This window comes from Lycorma delicatula, chromosome 3, assembly GCF_047948215.1.
Source record: "Lycorma delicatula isolate Av1 chromosome 3, ASM4794821v1, whole genome shotgun sequence".
Taxonomy (NCBI): Eukaryota; Metazoa; Arthropoda; class Insecta; order Hemiptera; family Fulgoridae; genus Lycorma; species Lycorma delicatula.
The window spans coordinates 210,616,117-210,641,156 of NC_134457.1; the positions used below are offsets into that span (position 1 = coordinate 210,616,117).

Genomic DNA, 25,040 nt, shown 5'->3' on the forward strand with positions numbered 1-25,040 from the left:
GACTGTACCAGTCTGCTTTTGATGTGTTCCATATTTTATCGATCCTTTATCATTTTATTAATAAAAAGAACAACATATCATTGTAACGGCTAGAGAAGCTTCGAGAAAGAAGAAAGAGAGAAAATTAAGAAAGAAGTGTCTAGAAGAAATGACAAAGGAATTCTTTCTAGAAAAGGACTGATAGAAAGACGTGGAAGGTACAGACAATGGAAATTATTACACTTGAACGGTAGTTGAAAACCGCAGTAGCTGTTCAGTGAATTATAAACTGTAGAGTAGTTTTTTTGTAAAGAGTATAAAGTGAATGAATTGTTTGAATTTCAGATTTGTCAATTTTTTACTTATTCTTAACTCATTATTAGTTTCTACTAGTTATAAAGATTGTAGTAGCTTGGAATTGTATTTTTATATTAATAATTTGTTATTAATAAACTGTCTTTGTAAGAAATATTTGTGTGTGCTATCTCTCAATACTCTTGTCGAACCTTTTTTTCTTTTTCTGTTTAGCCTCCGGAACCACCGTAAGGTATTACTTAAGAGAATGAATGAGGATGATATGTATATGAATTGTTAATGAAGTGTAGTCTTGTACAGTCTCAGGTCGACTGTTCCTGAGATGTGTGGTTAATTGAAACCCAACCACCAAAGAACACTAGTATCCACGATCTAGTATTCAAATCCATATAAAAGTAACTGCCTTTACTAGGATTTGAACCTTAGAACTCTAGACTTCAAAATCAGCTGATTTGTGATAAGTTCACTACTAGACCGACCCGGTGGTTACTCTTGTCGAACCGTAAACACAAGACAATATATATAATAAAAAAACTCTTCAAATTCTAGTATATTATTTTCCCTTACTTTAACGTTCATCAATAGCCTTTTTTTTCCAACTTTTCATAAACTTTGTTTTTTTCCTAATTATTTTAAAACCATATCTCCACCTGAAATATCATTCAGAATTTTTTCTATACATCTTAACATCTTTATTCGTTCTCCTTGGATGATTCCTGTTTTTCAAATTTATCCTTCAATCTCAACATTCCTTCTACAAATATGTTGTAAGCAACATACAACTTTACTACATTTTAAATTGCTTGATTCTCTTCTTCTTTTTCATCTACTTTTATGACAACTACCTAATTCTTCTACAAACTGTAAATAACTTCTTTCTGCATTTTTGACCAGATTTTCATTACAGTCACTCATTTCATTTCAATATAGATAATCCAACATTTTCTTTAGATCTACAAATATTGTGAAGCCTTTCATTCTTCCTAAGTCTGCTTGTAAAATTAACTAATGATCAAAATACATCAATTTTGTCTATACTCTTTTTGAAACTTCTATATAAATAAAACTTCCACTGTGTTTTAGTCAGAAAACTAATCAAATTAATATTTTTTATGCATATGGCACTTAGACTGATAGTCCAATAGTTTTCATACCTACATGCTCATGCTTTTTTACGCAGTAAAAATTATAAATTGTTACTTATTTTAAAACTGAAGGCAATCTTCTATCTCAAAAATTTAAAATACTAATCTTACAGTTCTTCTTATCTTAAAAATAATTTTATTCTGTTAAGTGCATAACACACCCTTACAGTCTAAAGAATTAATAAGATAATACCAAAAAATTAAAAACACAACTATTAATTTCTTCAATTATTGTAGAATGCTACATAGAATTTACAAAAAAAGGATTAAACAATAAAAGTGATATAACAAATACAAGAAATTTTATAAATAATTATTCTAAAATCAATTTAGAAAATGTAATTTTTAGGATAAGAAAAAACATTAAAAAGAAAATAATACCATAATCCTTAGCATTCCTGAAGTTATGTAATATGTTTACATTTTTGTTTCTGGAGTTTAAACAAAGTGAAACAATAAAAGTGATTTATTCAAGAGCAAACTGATTTACATAATACTCTGTATTTTTACATAATAATAGGTTATTTAATTATTACATATCATGTACCTGACACTTTTGATCATGCTTGCTGTGAATAACCAATCATGAACTTGTCTGCATTTCCCCCTCATATTATCCATACAAAGATTCCATATTTGTATAGATTTTTCTTCAGCACCCAAATTTACATTCACATAACTTGGCATATATATTTTGCTAGGTTCCAGTACCAGAATCTGTGTAAAAGAACAACGGTATTAAAAATATATATATAAATATATATACAATTAAGTGTAATGATACACACAGCTAGCTATTTTGATCAGTGTTTATCAAATAATACTTTAACAATGACAAGTATTGTTTGTAATAATTAATGCATCAGGCTGTACTTCCAGTCTGATTACGCGAGAAAAGAAAGTGTGCTGAAGTTCAGAAAAAATTATAAAAATGAGCAACAATATCAAAAACATTTCTACTATCATTATATAGCATTGTTGTATTGCTATATTGTAGTTGGAAAAGGACAAAAGAACAACAAATGCCGATCTCTGGGGAAGAGTGGTAGCATCTCAGCCTTTCACCTGGAAGTCCCGGGTTTGAATCCTGATCAGGCATGACATTTTTCATATACTAAAAATCTTCCATTTCACAAGCATTTTTGAAGCATTGTGGATTCCATGCACAAGCTTCAAGCTTTTATGATGAATTAATCATCCAAAAGAAAAAAAAAATGTGAGTACACAAATTGTAGAAAAAGGTAAGAGAAAAATCTATATTTGTTTTAAAGTATTCTCAGTTGTAAGGAAAAATGAGGAAGAATTTTTGTAAATTTACTTGGATATCAACAGCAATTTTTCATGGATTATTCATGACTAAATAAACAGAACACCCTTTAACTTCACAAACTAATTAATCTTCAAAGTTAAATTTTCCCATGCTTCCATTGATTTTTTGATAACTATAATTAAATCTACTTAAACCAAAAATACCCTCAAATATACTTAAAAAATACAAACAAAAGAAATAACAAAAAATAATAAAAGTTATAAAAATATAATATAAAGAAATAAATCTACATAATAAAACATTCTAAAAACTGACTACCTATCAACTAAGTCTGAAAGCCACCAGACAGTGCTCCCCACAGTGTGCATCAGGTAAGCATATCAACCCTTTTTATTGTATCACAGAATAACTGCATGGCATAACACTTTAATTAACAGCTCACTAAATCCTTCAGTCAGTAGAGCATTGTAGATCTTTACTCTAATACTGAATTAGATATTCAGCATTTAATTTTTTTTCTAAATGTCAAAATTTACAGACTGAACATAAAATTTTTAAATATTGGTGCCGTTAGAGATATCCCAAATTGATCTAGAAATAGTGGGGCTTTTGAAAATAAACAAATTGTTTGTAAAGACATTAGCAGAGATCTCAAACATCAACCAAAAAGATAATTTACAAAATATTCTAAAGGAACTGAAGTTTAAGAATTAGGCAAGTTACTTCACACACTTTGTAAAGATAATTTTGATTGAAAGATGGAATTTTATGGGAAATTTATAATGAAACAGATCCTTATTATTTCGCTTAGTGATTTATTACTTTAATAACCAATCCCAATAACTATAAATATTCATGGAGCATTCTGTTTTCTCCCATTATATTCTCAACTAGGATACATCAAAAATTAAAACTCACTTCAACAACTTACATATTAAAATTGATTTATACCTACAAATTGTTGATGATACTTTTAAAAGCAGATAGAAGCAAATAAAGCTGTAAATAGATATTTTTATAAAATGATTCAATTAGTCAATATGTTTCATGTTGCTCTGTACATCATAAACTGAACATAAAACTTATTGGTATTGAATATCAGTGAGTGTTAAAATTTTAAAGATTTCCATTTTTATCTTTGAATCACCATTATTTTGTAGAAAAATACTTTTTTCTATGTTAAGACATTTTAGAAATATTATAAACATAAAAATAAATTTAATATGATCAATCTTCAGACAGATTATGAAGATGACAGTATTTTGAAAGCTGCAGTAGATGGCACCCCCATCTATTTTGATAGTGATGTACAATTTAATATATTTTAATCAGTGTAGTAAAGTAAGTTCAGTTAAATGGACAACTTGAATAACTGCTTTACTTAAAATTATTTTTATTTGATTTTAATTTTTTATTTTTTATTTTAATTTGACTTTATGCCTTGGCATCATATTTTTACAAATGTAAAAATTTTTACAATTTAATTTTAATTAATTTTTCATATTTTTAAATATTGTTTTAATTTAACTGAATAAAAGTTTAAAATAAAAATATTAAAGGTTTTAAATTTAAAAAAAAATAAATAAATGCATGATATGTTATTATATTTTACAAAGTTTGTAAATTGATTGTTTTGTTTTGATGTAAATTGATGTAAATTTTGTTGTAATTTGAGATGAATATATAATACAGCTGATGATGCGAGTAAATCACAAAAGCATTCCTGCATATATAGTGGAATAAGCTAAGTCATCCTACTTTATGTATTCTGTACTTTGGTTGATCTAATTAAATACATATATATATAAAATATAATATTTTTTCAGCCTCCACAAAGTAGAGAATTAGAAAACACTCTTACGTTTACGTTTTTATGTTCATAACATTTTTGGGCCTCAGCCCATCTTTAGTGATATTTTTTAATAATTCACCATCTGTTTACATTTACACATTAACATATTTGCGGAGTCTGAAAAAATATTATATTACATATAGTTAAATAACATATAGAAGAAAAAGAATAAAAAAAACGGACTATAAAAAATTTAGTCTAAATAAATTAACATATACAGGATGTCCCATGTAGAACGCAACCCATCATACACTCATCCATGAAATTTCAAAAGTCAAGCTTACTCCCCTACTCGTTACTGAAATGGACTCGTCCAACATCTGAACATCGCGGCGATGCAGTAGAACACTACCGATAGTAACAACAATGCATTCATAACGTTCAGTGTATTGCTAGAGACAAGATGGTATTTTCGCTAGATGAACGTGTTTTCATTGTCGAGTCGTACTTCAGTACAAAATCAGTGGTTGCAGAGCAAGATTTGTTTCGCCATAAGTACCCAGATAAACCAGCTCCTAACAAAACATCAGTATTAAGGTTAGTTGCAAAATTTAGATAGACTGGTTCTGTTAATAACAAGGAACACAAAAGATCTGCGTCAGTGTTGAATACAGATACAGTCACTAAAATCAGACTGATTACTCGCCTCGCCAAATAAATCGATCAGACGTTTGTCTGCTGAAATTAATTTGTCTAAATCAACTGTTCATCAGGCGACCAAACAATTACAATTACGACCTTATCGCATTCAAACGGTTCATAGACTTCTTGAGCCCGACGAAGAAAAACGGCTACAATATTGTCAATGTTTCCGTCGATTTCTGCATGAGGGAATTAATGTTATGGATTCGTTATTTTTCACAGATGAAGCATGGTTTCATTTGGATGGCTACGTAAACAGCCAAAACAGTAGAATTTGGAGCGCTGAAAATCCCCACTTTTATCACGAAAAACAATTACACCCGCAGATGTTGGGCGTGTGGTGCGCGATATCGCGGAAGAAAATAATCGGTCTTATTTTTTTCGAGTACACCATTAATGCAGAACGATATCAGGATATTTTATTTCAGTTCATCGCACTCTTGGAAGAGGAAGACAGACACTGCTGGCTACAACATGATGGTGCGACATCGCACTATGCAGGTTCAACTTCTGATTTCATTGAGAAATTCTTTGGTAATTGTGTTATCGGTCGAGGCTTGTGGCCACTAAGATCTCCAGATTTGACTGCGGCGGATTTTTTTCTACGGGGTTACCTCAAAGAAAAAGCCTACAGCAACAAACCACGAACACTTGAAAGTCAATATTGAACAAGCTGTATTAAATATCCAGCCACAAACTTTGAAAGAAGTTGCAAGAAACGCTGTAAAAAGAATTGAAGCTTGTATTCAAGAAGATGGCGGCCACTTCCAACATTTACTCTAAATGTAAGGTAATGGATGATAATAATAAAAATTACATTTACATTTACACGCCTTTTTATTATTTCAATACCTACCAATATAAGGTTGGGTTGCGTTTTATATGGGACACCCTGTACGTATAATATTTTAAACCGGAGTGAACAATTCTGTTCTTATGTAATTAATTATTTTACTTACAGGAAACCTAATACCCTCTGTAACATCTGTTTTCACAGCTTCAATAAAGTAGTCCATCCAAAACAGGAAAATTTGCTCTTCAGGTGAAGTTTCAGATTCTTCTGCTTTTTTACGAAATCTATTTATCAAGGATATATTTCCTATTGTAGATTTCAAGAACCTATAAAAGAAAATTCTCAATAAATAATAAACAAATAATTTAGTTGATAGTAAATAAATAAATTCTACAAAATAGTAATAAGTAGCTTAAATAATCTGGTCCTGTTGCTTGGTCATAAAAAATTACGTTGTAAACTTTTATCATGCAAGTGTTGAAACATTAACACTCCTTATCACTTGGAGACAATTGATAAACTGCATTTGATACCCAAGGGTAAGTGGGTAAGACCTAGAACACATCCCTTTTATTAAATAACAGTACATTAACATCTCATTTCTTAAAATCTCATGCCTACTTTGAGAAACATCCATTCAAATTACAAAATGTTTGATCATTAGTTAATCATTAATTAAAAATTAAATGAACAAATATGTGAACTATTGATTCTATATATTTGTGAAGTGAAATCCCCCTAATTTGTATAAACCAGAAATTATTAAATATAAAAGAACTTTTAAACACATCCCAACAGGTTTTATACAGCAATTTTCTCAACAGGTTTCATGAATGCATGTCAGTAAAAGATCCAAAGACCTAATTAGAAACTCACAATAATAAAACTCCTAAAATATTATGAAGATTTGTAAACAGGGAGAAATATTATTTGATACAATAACTGTTAGTATTTAATTACCTCACCCTATTTCAAAATCACAGTTACAAACATTTTCGAGAAATGAGTGGAAATAAGTAAATAGGTCACAACTGAAATCTGACAGCTAAAAAGTATAAATGAATAGTTTCTAAAAATGTCATTAAGCAGCAACACAGTCCAATTTGATTATATTCAGTTAGCACTCACTATATAGCCATAGGAAGGGTCTCTAAACACTTTGTCATAGTAATTTTGGAGATTGTGTTGGATAGGTTTGGATAGAATTATGGGCTACAAAAGGGTTCAGTTGTTACATCTCACCCAATATTCCCTAGGAGGAATTCATTTAGAGTGGATGAAGTGATACAACTTGTTAGAAGGAAGAGAATAGGGGTTTTGATCGCAAGGGATTTTAATGCAAAATGCTCAGAGTGGGAAGGACAGATAACTGATAGGAAACTGTAATGATTACTAATCATGGCAGAGGTAGTGCCATCCCTGGGATTAATCTGCTTAAATAGTGAGGATGCTGTTACGTTGGGGGAGAGTATGGTTCAGTATTTGATCTTACCTTTGTCTAAGAAGATATGGTAAAGAGAATTTTTAGTTGGAATGTAATGGAGGAAGAAAAAGTGACCACATATGCACTGAGGCTGTGGTTGCTGATATGCAAGGCAGACAACAGAAGTTTCATAACACCTGGATCTTCAAAAGAACCGGCCTTAGGAAATTTAACGCTTTCAGTAAGAAAATGGAAATTTGTCAGAAAGTTGGACCTGATGTGTTTTCACAGGTGACAGCCAAAGTACGTAAGGAAGTGCTGGATCAGAAGGATGGTGTAGGAGAAAGGAGGCTAGTACGATCTGAGAGTTGGCTGTAAGAGGGCAAGAAGAGCTCTTCAAAGATGAAGGATAGTATCTAATTGGAAGAGGCTCTATCTCGATTACAGAGTAGCTGCAAATTGTTGAATGTGGCAATCCTTAATTTGAAAAAAGAGAACTGGAGAGAAGTTTGTGTACTACTAGATGAGAATCCATGAAGGATTGGGTACGCGATAGTGATGGGAAGATTTGGAAGAGCGCTACCTGTACTAACATGAAAACAGTTGACCAAGGCGAATGAGGTTTTCTTTCCACGTGATAATATTGTTAGACAAAAGTAGTTGCAGACCTAGGTTTACAACTGAGGAGCTGCTATATGCAGTGGCAAGATCCCTCAGGTTATAAGCCAATTTGCCTTATCAATGTTCTTGGGAAATTATTAGAGATAATGCTATCTAGAAGACTAAAAGGTAAAATTGAGTAGAGCAGTAGAATCTTGAATCAAACGTTAGGATTTAGAAAAGGGAGATGCACAGATTCAATAAAAGCGTTAATGAACATTGTAGATACAGCTACCAGAGGAACCAGGCCCAGAAGGATGTTGCCTATCGTGATATTCTTAGATGTTAAAAACAAATTTAATAGCGAGCCAAGACAATCATAGAAGAATTAGAGGAGAGGAATGTTTTGTTAGTCCTTATTTGATAAGATTGCTGCAGGAATATTTTAAAGAAAGGTAACTTTTTGCAATTACAAAGATGAAGAGGTGACTGTTACTATGGAGTGTAGTGTTACACAAAGTTATGTTTTGGGATTCATATTTTGGCATTTGGCAAATGACACATTGCTGAATCCTAACTGGCCAGAGGGAGTGGAGCCTATGCATTTGCAGATGATCTGGCCCTGGTTATGGCAGCAAGTTATAGAGGAGGTAGTGATAAAGAAGAATGCATCTATTGAGATGGTTAGGAACATTCAAGGTTTATGATCTTGACTGATAAGATTAAGTTTTCATTCATTTGGGGCTTTCAAAATACTGTTAGCAATTTCTGACCAGAAGTGTGATGAATGTTGCATCATACTGTGAAGATATCTTGATATTCCAGCCTTTAATTCATAGAAAATGTCCCAGATTAATGGCTAGAGAACAGATGCTCCATCATTCATACAGCTCAATTAACCCAGAAGAAAATTGATTAACTCGAAGTGCCAACCTCTTCAGCAACCATATTTAAGCCCCAAACAACTTTCATCTGTTTGGTCCTCTAAAAATCATCTGGATGGTAAACATTTTGCAACTTGAAACTTTTTTAAATGATAGCAATATTTTACCTTTATTTTATTATGTAACTATCATGAATTTAAAAAATAAACAAATAAAATTTAATAATTTTATTTTCTTACTATACATATCAATTTAGTTAATTGCTTTTAAAATTCAATATTTAAAAGAAAAATTAATATCTAATGTTAATAATCTTGTATAAGTTGCTAAAAAAATCTATTTATTATGATATACATGTTTAATCAGTTAATTTAGAGTAAAAGATATCATAAAAACAAATATTACCAATTTGGTGGTTTTAAATTAAACATGCATTCTGCTGCTTGAATTGCCTTTGCATAGTCTTCAGCAAGAACACTTATTTCAAAAAATGTAGCAACATCCCAATAATCTTGTAAAGATGAAAGGCTTCCTTTCTTTCCAATGAGATTATTTAATACCATACCTACAAAAGAAAAATAATTAAACTTTTCACAATATAAAATAAAACGGGGCTCTCATAAAATTTTTGTTTTGTTTTTAATCATCTTATGCATAATTTAAGCCTCATATTAATTAAATTTTGACAACGAAAAAATATTATAATTTTCAGAACAAAATGACAAAAAATAAATTTTAATGCTATAAAATAGAATTTAATATAAATTGAAGATGCGGGATACTGCAAAAAATGATTGCTGAAAATGAATAAGGTTAAGTTTAATTTATCTAATTACTATATTTTGGTGGTTTATATTTTATATAATATTAGATTTTATTAACACAGTGTTACTGAATTATTTGAATTTTTAGAGAAAAAAAAAAAAAATATATATATATATATATATATATATATATATACACACACACACATTATCTATGTATATGTATTAAGAACCCAATAAAACTCAAAAACTCAGGCCCTGTTTGGACTTTTTGTTTGATCAATAAATGCAAATGATAGACCTAAGAGATCTCCGTACGCATAACCTGTTCCATCACACCAAACACACAGTAAATATAAAGGTCTTTGAATTCTTAATAGAAAACTGGTGAGAAACTAGCCAAAATTCAAGTAAAACAAGCTCAGGGATAAAGGAAAAGGGTTTAATAAAGAAAACAGGAAAATTTAACCATCAGAGCACCAAAAATGAGGTCCCTTTTAGGCAATGGGCATCCATATTGCACACAAACCTTCAGATCTTTACTCAATACGGGAATAGTTAATGAACAACTCTGATCAATTGTTTTCTGTTAAGCAGTTTATATATTAGCTGCAATTAATTGTTTTACCTCTAGATATTAAAGAATCAATAAAAAATAGGTAGTAAGACAAAGGAGAGTTAACATGGTATAAGAAATATAAAGATACATCATCTAAGCAGAACAAGTATATAAGTGAACAAACTGATGGATCAGATTCAATACGATTAAAATAACACATTGTCTTCTTTAAATAAAATCATGCAAAGTAATGCACAAAACTTAATTTAAATTTAATTTGCTTCACAGATTTTTTAAGTGCCCCAAAATAATAGTTTATGTATTTTTATTTTTTTAATAAGGAATGAATTGTTTTTAAAACACATTACACAGGGTTTCGCTTTTTGAGTATAATTTGATATTAGATTTAACACAGGCTGGGAAATTAAAATACAATGTTAATCAGGAAATTATAGATATTAGAGCAGAGCAATGTTTTTTCTTAAGTTTGATATTTTATTATAACAAAGTAGACCTCCTAATTTGTCTTCATACGTAAACTTTAGAAAGAAATTAAAAAATATATATATAATCTTTTATGTTTATATTAGCATTTGATTACGCCAAACAAGAACTTCAAACTGCAGACTGGAATTACAGAAGATTAATTAAAACAACTATGATTTATCTTGTTAATTAAAAAACCTGAACCAGAAAACAGATATAGAATGAACAATGCATTAATGTATTGGTTTGACTGTAGAACGAACATGTAAGGCCCAATTAATGTCTAACCCCTACTTTATTTATACATATATTGAAGACATCATAACAAAGTTATAGAATAGGATGAAAGGATTAGCATAACATGAAGGGAAACAAACTGTTCTGGGTTTGTAGGTGACGTGAGTTTTTAAGAAATGAAGCATAGGATATTTAGCAATGATTTCAAAATTAGAAAACAATATGACAGAATACGGCAAAAAATGAATGTTAGAAAAACAAAAGTAATGATGATATTAGATGATAATCTAATGAATGACTACCTAAAAGAAGGAAGAATTGAATAAGTAAATTAGTACAGATAATTACTACGTTAACAGAAGATTGCAGAAATAAAACCAGAATAGCTAAGACTAATGAAACAATTAATTGAAAGAAATAATTATTATGTAGTAACATGAACTTGTAGTAAGATGAATTTCAAGCAGCATCTTGCAAAGTGTTTTGAATAAAGTGTACTTCAGCATTGACTTGCTATTGATTTGAAGAAAATCTATATAAAATGTAATATCAATTTTTTATTGTCTTATGTGAAACATAAGACAATTAAAAATGGAAAAGGAAAAGGAATGGTTGGAAGTAACAATAGAGAAAATTAAATGGTCAGTAAAAAATAAAGTAAAGGGGAGAATGAACAATAGAAACTTAGTCAGAAGAGTTCAGAATAGTAGAATAACATGCAAGGGAACATTTCATGAAAGGAGAATAGTTAATTAAAACAATGCTGTAAGCATCAGATTATAAAGCAAGATGAGATCAGTGAAGAGATGATAGAAAACAGTAAAAATATTTGGCAATAAGAAAGGCAATGGGAGCTCTCAGGAGACACATTTCTCTAGCTAGAAATAGAAGTGAGATGGATGCAATACAAGAAATCTGCCTTAGATCAGCAACTACACATATAATCTTAATAATGTAGAATTAAATCTAATGTAATATTTCTCCATTACAGAGAAATTCCATTATGGGATGAGTCATAATATGTTAAGTAGTAGGCAATGATAAAAAAAGTAAATTCACTGGTATAGTACATATAATCATAGACTGCCTATGAAGTTGTTAGGGAAGTTACAAAATCCTAAGATTTTCTTAAGAACTGCAGTACAGTGTGATATGCACTGCTTCAGGGGTTATTACATTTCCTGAATTAGGTCAGCTTTTATGACCTACACAAAGCAAAGAGAGGTGTACTATGCCATTAAGTTGTTGGCTTATCTCCAATATGTAGCAGGTAAAGATATTAATAAAACTGATAAAAAAGAGAGAACCATAAGTTACAATCTAATTTAACTTGTTTTCATTTAAAGAGTTCAAATACTTTGATCAGTAATCCTTAAAAATGTTACATTATGTATATTAATTGAAAAATGTACATAAAATGAATACATTGATTTAAAAGTAGTATACAACTACTTTTCAGTCATTACAGGAAAATTTCAGCTTTTTCTTTTTTTTTAATAGTAGAGCTTAAAATACATTGATTGGTATAGGAGTTATGAAGGAACTAATCAGTTCTTTCAATAGAGAAAAATTTTTATGTTACAGCATTTACTGTAACATGTTTTACTTTTGGATAAACCACATAATTGCTTATTTATGATTTATAAGATTGGTTATTTACAATATCATACCTTTTCTGTAAATACAATGATACTTCTTTCTTAAAAAGTCTATAGGTTAATCCCTTAATTTAATGGAACTCTTTTCAAAATGGAAAACTCCTCCATAGTTTTATTTTATATTGGTTGGTGGATGCAATTTTACCAAAATGGCATTAAAAAAACAAAATACAGTCACTGATATCAAAGAGCAATTGAGAAGTATTTATAGGCATAATGAAACAAATTAGATGTAGTACTCACTGATATCAAAGAGCAATTGAGAAGTATTTATAGGCATAATGAAACAAATTAGATGTAGTACTTTACGATAAAAACTGTCTTAAGAAGTACACCTTTTTTATTTTTTAAGTAAAACTAAAGTAGTTTTTTTTTAATTATAAAAAAGGCCTTTGGGAATTAAAATATTAATGTATACTCCTTTAAGCTTATGTTTAATCAATCATTAGTTGGTTCTTTTAATTTCCCATCTCAATTCACGTTCATAAATACTGTTTAATAGTAACATAAAAAATATTTTACCTATATGCTGAAGTTCTTCTGACTTAGAAAATTCATTTCCATCAATAACAAGTAGTGTAGCTAAATTAATACCGGCATATTCATTTGGCTGGACTTCAAAACCTTCCCTATACCAACGTATTGCTTTTTGTAGACTGTCCTTATCTCTGTACTCTGATTCAACAAATATATCTTTATAAATACGACCACATAAGCACACCATATCCTGAATACGATTTTCTTTTTTCTCCAGAGCTTTTTCTATGACTTGTAATGCTTTAACACGGTCTCCTTCTTTATTTCTCCTAAAAATAACAAAATAAATACAATAATTAATCCAAGAATGATGAGATAAAATAATTTTACTTCAAACATTGTAATAACTCTAAAAGAGATTACCCACACCTCCACTCATTTAACTTGCTGATTAAACTATCCTGTAATCCATAAATTGCCACCAAGCAGCTTCGTGACTATAGCTAAAAACTAATCTGAAGATGAAATCATGAACAAAGAAAACTAAATAAACTCTTAGAATAATAAAATAAAGAAGTCTTCTATAATACAGACTTAACACTTATGAAAACTGTAACCATTCCTTATAAATGAAAATACCTAAAAACTAGACCATCAAACTCCAAAGAAGGACATACTTGAACACTACACTGAAAAACTATATAGTTTTTAAAAGTTTTATTATTGATTACATTGCTGGTTTTTACTGATTTAATTTTTACCTTATTTTATTGACTTTTTAAAATTTTCCAACAGTTATTTTTAATGCAATTACCATTTTTATCGCTGTTTCTCACTGTTATTTTACTTACAACTGACAAAAGGCAATCTATGAAAGTTGTAATTAAAATTAATTACTACAAAATCAAACAACCCTAAAGTAGACTATCTATCAAGATTAATTTAAAACATTACTAGGACAGTTTAAACTGTAGTCACTATCAGTCTACATGACAAAGCATCTCATTGTTTCATCCAGAAGGAGCTGAGTTCAGATCCCAATTGGTATGGCATTTTTCATATGCTATTGAAGTTTCCATTCCACGGTTTCTAGGACTATATAATAAATGAATTAATTAAGTAAAAAAAAAAGTTACATCTCAAATAAGATATTGTGATAACAGAATTATCTTTTTGCAAAGTTTGTTGAAATTAGCACAATGGAGATTTTAACACTGCAAAAATATTTAGTTTTATTTAGTCAAAATCAGTTCAACAGATAGGGTGACAGAAAACAACAGAATAAACCATACATAAATTATATTAGACCAAATACATTTCCCATCTAGAGTAATTAGACAACAATGGCATACCTCACACTATTACATGTTGCTTTCCTGTTTAGGTAGCAGCTCTGGAAGGGAAAGTATTGCAATCGCTCCAATTTGGGCATGTTCTGATATCACAAGTGAGCGGTAGAATAAAATATATATGAATAATATTTAAAGTGTGAAAAAGTATCTCAGTCTGGCTAGGTCTCGAACTTGATCACCCGGTTGACTTGGTGCCTGGGGCATTAAGCTTCGCAGCTACACCAATCTGCCGACTGCACAAGAAGCAAAATTTATTTAATGAAAGTTGTGAAATTACATTAGTATAATTAGTGCCAACCATCGCTGCTAGCACCGCCACACCCGAGCGAATTAAATATAGTATGCGCACACACTTTAGTTAGAATCATTGAATTAAGAAAACAAAAAAATATTATATTTCAATAAAATTATAAATATTTTAAATTAAATTATGTATATGTAAGTAGCGCATGAAAAACAATCCACAGTTGTGGATTGTTTCCTGGAAAACGACTCTAGCTGCTTGATACGAAAGTCCTACAGCTGTGTTGTCAGGTTATTTTAATCATTTATGATCCAGATGAAAGTTATAACATAAAATGCACTCAATCACCAAGCCAGCATATTGGGGAAAGAAATCTTACATGCATTAAGACTGTTTAACAATCTACGCTATAGTATAACATTTTTTTAAACTTTCATCATCAATTTACCACATTTCTTCAAGAATATAACCCCAGTCACAGAACCCACATAAAGTGATTCCTAGAAGTATTATTATAAAAATACTCCAGCAGTAACCATTATTCTTTATGATATAGCATATCACCACTACACTTCATAAAGTATACCTCAGACATTTATTTAACGATCTATTAATCTGCTTATACAAAGAGGATATACTATTAGTATTTTTTTATTTAATACCATGAACAAAAGAAATTTTACTTTTCTGTAAGACTATTTTGTAAAATATATTTAATATTCAAATATACTGTTTGGTAATATGGAAAACAACAAAAACATGTAACAAGGAACTGTTGAAAGAATTTTTTAACTCTTCATCATCAAAAAATTATGTCTTAATATTTAAGATTTTATTTCAGTTAAAGGATGATAATATTCTTTAAATACATCGCAGAGACAACTTTTTAGAACACAACCCAAAAATTTCATATTTAGTTACTAATGTCTTAATCTACAGGCAATCTACTGGCATATAATTTCTGTTTAAATTTAGGACATACTGTAGATCAGAGGTCAGCAACATGGTGCCTGCAGGTGCCATGGTGCCTTCAATGACATTTTTATATGCCCTCACTAATTACACACCAATTAAGCCCAATAACCGTATTGGCATCACGCATATGTAAGACAATATAATTGTGCTAGCTCAGTGTTAGCAAACAGCAATCAAAGTCATACACTGACACACCTGCTACTTAGCATGTAGGAATATTCTTGCTTCTGATAAATTTGATAGTATGTTACCGTATTCTGAGTGCTACATATTGAGCGTGTTATTATTATTGACTATATTTTATTATTTACGTATATATTAGTAATAATATACATTATATTCAGATTATACATATTGAATAATATGATTATCATATTAAACAAGATAGTCACGCTTACATATCGTACTGGTTAAACGGATTTTATAAATAACCCATCAAAAACTGTAAAAGAAAAAGAATTTATTCTTTTAATGTTGATTGGGAAGAACAATTTTGTTTTATTGACTTTAAAGGCAGATGTACCTGCTTATTGTGTAATAACAGTGTGGCGCCCGAATAACTTTTGAATTTATTTTGCGCCCTTACTGACAAAAAGGTTGGCCACCTCTGCTGTAGATTATATTGTACACTATTTTAAAAAAAGACATAATCAGATTATTAAAACCTGTTTTAATAATGTGATATCTGTTTTAATAATATTAAACACACAAAAGGAAATGAAAATCTAATAATAGTTGGAGATTGGAATGCAAGCATTGGAAAATGCAAGGAAGGAAATATAGTGGGTGAATATGGGCTAGGCAAAAGGAACGAAAGGGGGGACCGACATAGAGTTTTGCACGACATATACTTTAGTAATTGCCAACACCCAGTTTAAAAATCATAATAGAAGAATATACACATGGAAAAAACCAGGTGATACTGCAAGGTATCAGATAGATTATATCATGGTTAAGTAAAGATTTAGAAATCAACTCGTTGACTGCAAAACTTACCCTGGAGCAGACATTGATAGCGACCATGCTTCAGTGATAATGAAATGTAGATTGGGGTTAAAAGCGTGAAGAAAAGGTGTCAGATGAATCGGTGGAATTTAGAGAAGCTTGAGGAAGAAGAGGTAAAAAGATTTTTGAAAAGGACATCACAAGAGGTCTGAGTAAAAAAAATTAAGGTAGAAAATGTAGAAGAAGAATGGGAGAATGTTCAAAAGGAAATTCTTAAATCAGCAGAAGTGAACTTAGGCGGAACAAAGAGAACTGGTAGAAAATCTTGGGTTTCAGACGATATATTGCAGCTGATGGATGAACGTAGAAAATGTAAGAATGCTAGTGATGAAGAAAGTAGAAGGAACTATCGACAATTAAAAAATACTATAAACAGGAAGTGCAAAGTAGCGAAAGAAGAGTGGATTAAAGAAAGGTGCTCAGAAGTGGAAAGAGAAATGAACATTGGTAAAATAGACGGAGCATACAGGAAAGTTAGGAAAATTTTGGGGTACATAAATTAAAATCCAATAATGTGTTAAACAAAGATGGTACACCGATTTATAATACGAAAGGTAAAGTCGATAGGTGGGTGGAATATATTGAAGAGTTATACTGAGGAAATGAATAGAACATGGTGTTATAGAGGAAGAAAAGGAAGTTGAAGAGGATGAAATGGGAGAAACAATACTGAAATCTGAATTTAAGAGAGCATTAAAAGATTTGAATGGCAGAAAGGCTCCTGGAATAGACGGAATACCTGTAGAATTACTGCGCAGTGCAGGTAAGGAAGCGATTGATAGATTATACACACTGGAGTGTAATATTTATGGAAAAGGGGAAATTCTGTCAGACTTCAAAAAAATGTTATAGTCATGATACCAAAGAAAGCAGGAGCAGATAAATGTGAAGAATATAGAACAATTAGCTTAACTAGTCATGCATCAAAAATCTTAACTAGAATTCTGTTCAGAAGAATTGAGAGGAGAGTGGAAGAAGTGTTAGGAGAAGACCAATTTGGTTTCAGGAAAAGTATAGGGACAAGGGAAGCAATTTTAGGCCTCACGATTAATAGTAGAAGATTAAAGAAAAACAAACCAACATACTTGACATTTATAGACTTAGAAAAGGCATTCGATAACATAGACGGGAATAACATATTCAACATTTTAATAAAATTAGGGTTCAAATACAGATAGAAGAACAATTGCTAACATTTACAGGAACCAAACAGCAACAGTAATAATTGAAGAACATAAGAAAGAAGCCGTAATAAGAAAGGGAGTCTGACAAGGATGTTCGCTATCCCAGTTACTTTTTACTCCTTACATAGACCTAGCAGTTAATCATGTTAAAGAACAATTTAGATTCGGAGAACAGTACAAGGTGAAAAGATAAAGATGCTACGATTTGCTGATGATATAATAATTCTAGCTGAGAGTAAAAAGGATTTAGAAGAAACAATGAATGGCACGGATGAAGTCCTACGCAAGAAGTACCGCATGAAAATAAAAAAGAACAAAACAAAAGTAATGAAATGTAGTAGAAATAACAAAGATGGAGCACTGAATGAAAACAGAAGGAGAAAAGATTATGGAGGTAGAAGAATTTTGTTATTTGGGAAGTAGAATTACTAAAGATGGATGAAAAATGAGTGACATAAAATGCCGAATAGCACAGGCAAAACGAGCCTTCAGTCAGAAATATAATTTGTTTACATCAAAAACTAATTTAAATGTCTCAGGAAAAGATTTTTGAAAGTATACATTTGGAGTGTCACTTTATATGGAAGTGAAACTTGGACGATCGGAGTATCTGAGAAGAAAAGTTTAGAAGCTTTTGAAATGTGGTGCTATAGGAGAATGTTAGAAATTAAATGGGTGGATGAAGTGACAAATGAAGCGGTATTGCGGCAAATAGATGAAGAAAAAGCATTTGGAAAAATATAACTAAAAGAAGAGAGACTTATAAGCCACATATTAAGGCATCCTGGAAGAGTCGCTTTAGTATTGGAGGGTCAGGTAGAAGGGAAAAATTGTGTAGGCAGGCAACGTTTGGAATATGTAAAACAAATTGTTAGGGATGTAGGATGTAGGGGATATACCGCAATGAAATGACTAGCACTAGATAGAGAATCTTGGAGAGCTGCACCAAACCAGTCAAATGACTGAAGACAAAAAAAAAAAATAACTAATATGTACCCATATATACCCATTGATTATACAATCTCAATAATAGAAAACAAATTAATAAAAACAGGTGAAGATCAAAAATTTATAAATAATATTACAACAATAATTAAAAATATATGTAACCAGAATTGTTTTGAATTTAATGGAACGTGTTATACACAAGAAAATATTTTACCCATGGGATTTCCCTTATCTGCTGTAATTTTGGAAATTTATCTGTAGGAATTTGAGAGTCAAATTGTCTACGGCATAAATTACGCACATAAAATTTTATTATGGGTCAGATAAGTGGATGATATTTTATTTATGTATAAACCAGTTATAAATAATGAAAATGAATTAATTTTAAATAAATTAAATTCATGAAACATTAAAATTTACATATGAAATGGAACATAATAGAAAAATAAATTATTTAGATGTAAATATTAAAAAAAAAATAAAAACAATCAAATAATAACTAGAGTATATAAGAAACTTACCTCAAATGAAATCATTATAAACAAGAATTCTAATCATCCTTGGTCCCACAAAATTAATATTTTGAAAAACACGATATAAAAACAAAATATTATAATAAAAAAGTAAAAAAATAAATATGATTCTTCTGTTATTTATGGAATAAAATGCAACAATTGCGAAAAAACATATATTGGTAAAACGAAATAGGTCCTATAAAGATAATTTTATGAACATTTTAGATCATTTAAAAATAAAAAAATAGGTTTCTCAATTGTAGCCGACCATTCAATAAATAATAATCATAATATAACTAATTCAGAAATAATCAAAAGAGTAAATATTGAGCATGAAAGCAGTAATAAAAAACTAGAAAAAAATTAAATTATGTAGATATAAATGTAAATTCAGCCTTATAAATCTGCAAACAGGATTTGATAGGAACATTCTTATTACAATTATTTAAGTTTGCATACAAAGATAAGACATTGAAAAATTAATAGTTACTGCAATACTTTTTCATTCTCTTGACTAAACAAATATTTGTTCTGAAAATTTTAAAAGTTTTTAAATTTTATTAGTGACAATTTTTACAAAAAAAGTAAAAAGATAAAATTTAATGTGTAAATGTAAACGGAAGAGTTATTAAAAAATATCACTGAAGCTGGGCTTAGGTCCGAATATGTTTTGAACATAAAAAAGTAAAGGTAAGAGTGTTCTCTAATTCTGTACTTTGTGAAGGCAGAAAAAATATTATACTATATATAGTTATTTAAACTACAGAGAAAAAAGAAAAAATGGACTATAAAAAATTTAATCGAAATAAATTATATAGAAAAATATAAAGCATTTTTTCCTCTGTATGTTAAGTAACTATATATAATGTAACATTTTTTCAGCTTCTGCAAAGTATAGAATTAGAGAACACTCTTATCTTTACTTTTTTAAGGTCATCAAAACGTTTTCGGGTCCAAGCCCATCTTTAGAAATATTTTTATTTTATTAAATTCCTCTTTGTTTACATTTACATATTAATTTTAGCTTTTTACATTTTATTTTGTAAAACATTTAAAACATTTTACAAATTATCAGAACAAATATTTTTTCAGTCAAGAGAATGAAAAAGTATTGCAATCTGAGTTACTTGAAAGAATCTGCATTATCTTAGAATGAAAAAGTATTGCGGTTTAGTTATTAATAATGTACTTTGTGGAGGCTGATAAAATATTATTTTATTATATTATATATATATCATAAATGTTTTTAAAAATATACACAGCTGGTAATAAAATATTAGAAAAAAGTTTACCTCAAGAAAGGTAGAGGTCGGATGAACCGAAAGCAATCAAAGAAATACATTCTCCCATTGACAAAATTTAAGATTCATAACTGTTTCTTATGCTCAACTGAAAGAAAACTTTCAGAAAAAGATTTTTAATAAATTAATAATTCTAAAAGAATAAAACAAATTTATTCTACACCATACCTGTTTAATGCAAAAGGATATAGAAATGTTATGTATGGAGTTTGTATGTACACTTTTTTATTCGGAATAGTTTTTAAATCTTCCACCAATTGTACCATAGCATCATAATCCTAAAAGAAAAATACACATTTAATTATACACATAGAAGAAAACTCACAAAGACATATCAGTAACGGATCTGATTAAACAGCAAAAAGATTGTTCAGTATTTCTAGAACGGCATTAAAAAGTGTACATATGTATGTACAATGAACATGCCAATTTCAATCATTCAATCACAACCATGAGGAATTTTCCACACAACCACATCAATGCTGCTATAAATTTATTTTTACTTCAATTCCTCAATGATAATTTGTACATAAAATATACATATTTTTTTAATGTAATTTCTTGCAATGGGGTAGAAGCTGACAAATGATTAATCTTATCTACTTTATGTAATTTACTTTATGTTATTGTTGACAATAAATTAATAGTAAACTTATAAAATAATACACAGTATTAGTAAACAGCTAAAAACTCTGCATCCTACAGCTGAATATAATTATTTCATTAAAATAATTAAACTGCTTCTTCACAACAGATTTTTTTATGAAAAATTAAATTAAAAAAACCATAATTAAGATTTACAAAAAAGGACATTTGCTATCTGAGTCATTGGAATAAAATTAACTATTGTTATGCTACTACCAATACTGTGCTGTTGGTGTTAACAATGAAACTATTGTTGTGGTATTATACAGGGTGCAGCAGTATAATTTGCTGATTTGAATTAGGTACCATGAAGCAAGGTTTGGCGATTAGAGGGTGCGGATGGTCTCATTTGAATGATGGGGCAGTAAGTTCTTTCTCCCTTCCACTTCAGTAACGAGAATGCAGTGTGTACAAAGGAAAACTGCAAGGTGGGTGAAGAAAACCATTTGCCTTAAAGGCTTACTTTGCTAATTATGATCGCTCGATCGTTGCCATGCAGTGAGCATTCTGCGCGCACTTAAGATTGCCACCCAAGCTCATGTTCCTGTTCAGCAATCAACTGTTACACGGGCAAACATATTTAGGAGAACTGGCAGTGCTGAAAAGAGAAGATCAAGGGAACAGTCCTGAGATCACCCAAAAATATTGTGGTCAGTCTTTTTTGCAATCTCCTCTGTGCTCAGCATGCAAACATGCAGTTGCCCTTTTTTTTTTTTGCCAAGGCTTGACAAAATGGATGTTGGGGATGCGTGGTTACAGCAGGATGGAACCACAGTACATACGACACAAACTGAAATGCGTATTTTGCAGGAAAACTTCCCTGGGCACCTGATCTCTTTGAGGGCGATCTTCAGTGGCCCGCATGCTCACCCAATTTAGCCCCTTGTGACTATTTTTTATGAGAGTATCTGAAATCTCTCGATACACCAATCGTCCAAGGACCCTTGCTGAACTGAAGCAGAATATTCACCAAACAATACCCAACATACCCTTTGCTATGCTGGAAAGAGTCGACCAATGCTTCTGAATTATGATAAATCAGTGTACCACCAATTGGGTGGGTGGGGGGCACTTGTTGGATACAATTCTCAAAACAGTGTAAAAGTAAATTTCCAATGCAGTAGCATATGAGGAAAAAATAATTATCTACAACATGTTTGTTTTTATTGACCCTTCAAATCAGCAAATTATACTATCGCAACCGGTATTCAGGTGTTTTTAAATATAATTTTTGAAATGAACTGATAACCGCAAAAGTATTCATTCAATGGATGTTAAAAAAAAGAACAATAAGAGAAAAAAGTTAAAAATTGATCAGAACAAAAGAACAAAAATAAATGAGAATTAATAACTCTTCAGTAAATTTATGCTTATCAGTACATGTAGTTACTGTATTTATGCTGAGCGTATATAACAAAATATTTATTTAATTGAATAGAAAAATAAAAAATGTAATATGATTAAATAAATCTAAAAAGTCTATTTTATAAAACAAAAAATAAATTATAACTAATAAATGAAAATAGTAAATAAATATGAAATTAAAAACAATAAAATAAATTAGTAATTAAGTTAATGATTGCTTTGTTGTACTTCATCTATAACAGTCTTAAAAATTCCAACTAAAAGTCAGAAAATACTGCCTATTAATGAAAAGGATTTTTGACAATAATCATAAACACATCTAAAAGAAAGAAAATGTGCATTACCTGTATATCTCTAAAAGACATAAGCATGCTAAGAACAACTTCACCACACAATACATGTGGATCATCTAGTCTTTTTCTCAAATTATGTAAAGACTTAGCAAGTTCATCACCAGTAAACAATTCTCTGGTTTTACGAAGATCTTCCAGAAATTTTTCTTTTATATGTACCCTAGAATAACAAATCAGACAAGATTTATCAATGGTAAAATGCTTAGAATCCTTACAAGGATGCCATTTATTACTTAATTAAAACAAAAAATAAATTCAAGGAAAGTAAACAATTATACATTTTATAGATTAAAAATTAATATTTCTCACTGTGATTTATTGATTCCCAGACTCTTACAGATCACGATACATATTAATATTATCAGTTATTCATAATTAATCTACATCCAAAAGTTCAAAAGTTTTTTATTGATCAGTTTTGATTTTATAGTAATTCAAAGTTGACGTTGATAAAAATGTAAAAAATTGTTTTTCACTTTTCACGCTCCTAATTTTCAAACAAATGACGGGAACTAAAATTGGTCAAATCCAATTAGTGCTAAAATAATTGTAGTTTCTGACAATACCTTCACTTTTATTGTGCAATTTTTTAAACTGTGACACAATAGTTAAACACAAGCACCATCTTTCATGGGAATCACTTTAATAATCTCTTTCATAGAATAAGAAAAAAGATAGCTGTAATTGTATCCAAAAGATAGAAGACGCATATTAAACTGTGCAAAATTTTTTCGTGAATATAATGTATAAAATTCATGTTTCTACAAATATCCAACACTGAAATGAAAGGGCACATTCATATGATTTCATTAAGAAAATGAACAGAACTGAATTGCACTATTATGGAGTAAACAGTAGCACAATTATGAATATAATAACTAAACAATAATATACATAAACAGAGAATCTACAACCTTTTGGTAATTAAATATATAAATGTATAAACAACAATCTTAACAAGTAAAAACAAAATAATGAATAACATTCTAATATATATTATTTTTTTAAACAATTATTCTAAATAGAAAAACATCATAATAGCCTAAGTTAATCCTCAAGTCAATCTGATTTCCAAAATAATATTATTTATTGTTCAGCAAATGATGTTTATTACAAACTCTGGAGAAAGATTTTAAACAAAAGTCCAGAAATGCATATGGAATCAGACATTATATTTGTAATAAAGCTAAACTACAAAATATTATAACATTTTTTAACTAGAAATTAATATTTATTTATTATATGTATCTGATTTTATGTTTACATATATTTAATATATGCACCTTAATGATATTTAAACAGATTTTAATTTCTAAAAAAAAATAACACTTCTGTTAACAGCAATCATTAATTGATTACTTTATATATTTGGGACTCAACACAACTATATTAAAAAAAATTTTCTTCCTAGAAGAATAACAATAGCATGATCTGAAATTTTACAAACAAGGTAAAAAAAATGTGCAAGGTTAATAAAAAAGTTCGTGTATTAATAGAGGGGAAGTCTATAATCATGTTTCTTTAAGAAACCCAACTTGTAGAATTTGTTAACAATCTGATAAGAGGGCATTTACTCCTGAAATAGAGATGATTTAAACTCAAGGAATCTTTATTTTTGGGATATCTTCTCTGCTGGTCACAGGTTTCTGATCTGATAAGCCAGATTCTGTGGCTTAATATAAACAGGTGCTAATATAATCAGAAACATAGAAGCATACAGAAAGCCTTTTAGGGCATGATGCATAGAGTAAGACTAAATTCTTTTGTAACATAAACCAAATAACACAAGAAAGATAAATATATTTACAATTAGAAGCCAAAAGGAGGAAATGGAATAAAGGCATACATTTTTTTTAAATATTTTTACTGGTTGGTTTTATTTATTTTTAAAATATCTCCATTGGGAATTACTAAACAAAGATATAGTAAAAAAGTATGTAAACTCCATTAGTATAACAAGAATGACACTTTCCAAAATAATGTACAAAACAAAGAACAATTACTATTAGATTAGATAAAAAAAAAGAAAAGAAATTTAACTAATGATTTAAAATATAAATAACACAATT

General features: G+C 29.6%; 1 protein-coding gene across 3 annotated transcripts in view; it reads right to left on the reverse strand.

Annotated features, from left to right (window-relative positions):
- Positions 1 to 25,040, reverse strand: part of Ask1 (apoptotic signal-regulating kinase 1) — a 140,651-nt gene that overhangs the window by 87,975 nt on the left and 27,636 nt on the right. For all 3 annotated transcript variants that reach the window (XR_012755838.1, XM_075361440.1, XM_075361439.1), the window contains exons 5-10: positions 22,963 to 23,131; positions 20,777 to 20,886; positions 13,130 to 13,413; positions 9,309 to 9,468; positions 6,163 to 6,322; positions 1,987 to 2,156 (exon numbers count right to left, since the gene is read on the reverse strand). Coding sequence is in view for 2 of the 3 variants with exons in the window: in XM_075361440.1 (XP_075217555.1) it covers positions 1,987 to 2,156; positions 6,163 to 6,322; positions 9,309 to 9,468; positions 13,130 to 13,413; positions 20,777 to 20,886; positions 22,963 to 23,131 (1,053 nt within the window). In the remaining variant the exon portion in view is untranslated. The remainder of the gene's footprint in view (positions 1 to 1,986; positions 2,157 to 6,162; positions 6,323 to 9,308; positions 9,469 to 13,129; positions 13,414 to 20,776; positions 20,887 to 22,962; positions 23,132 to 25,040) is intronic.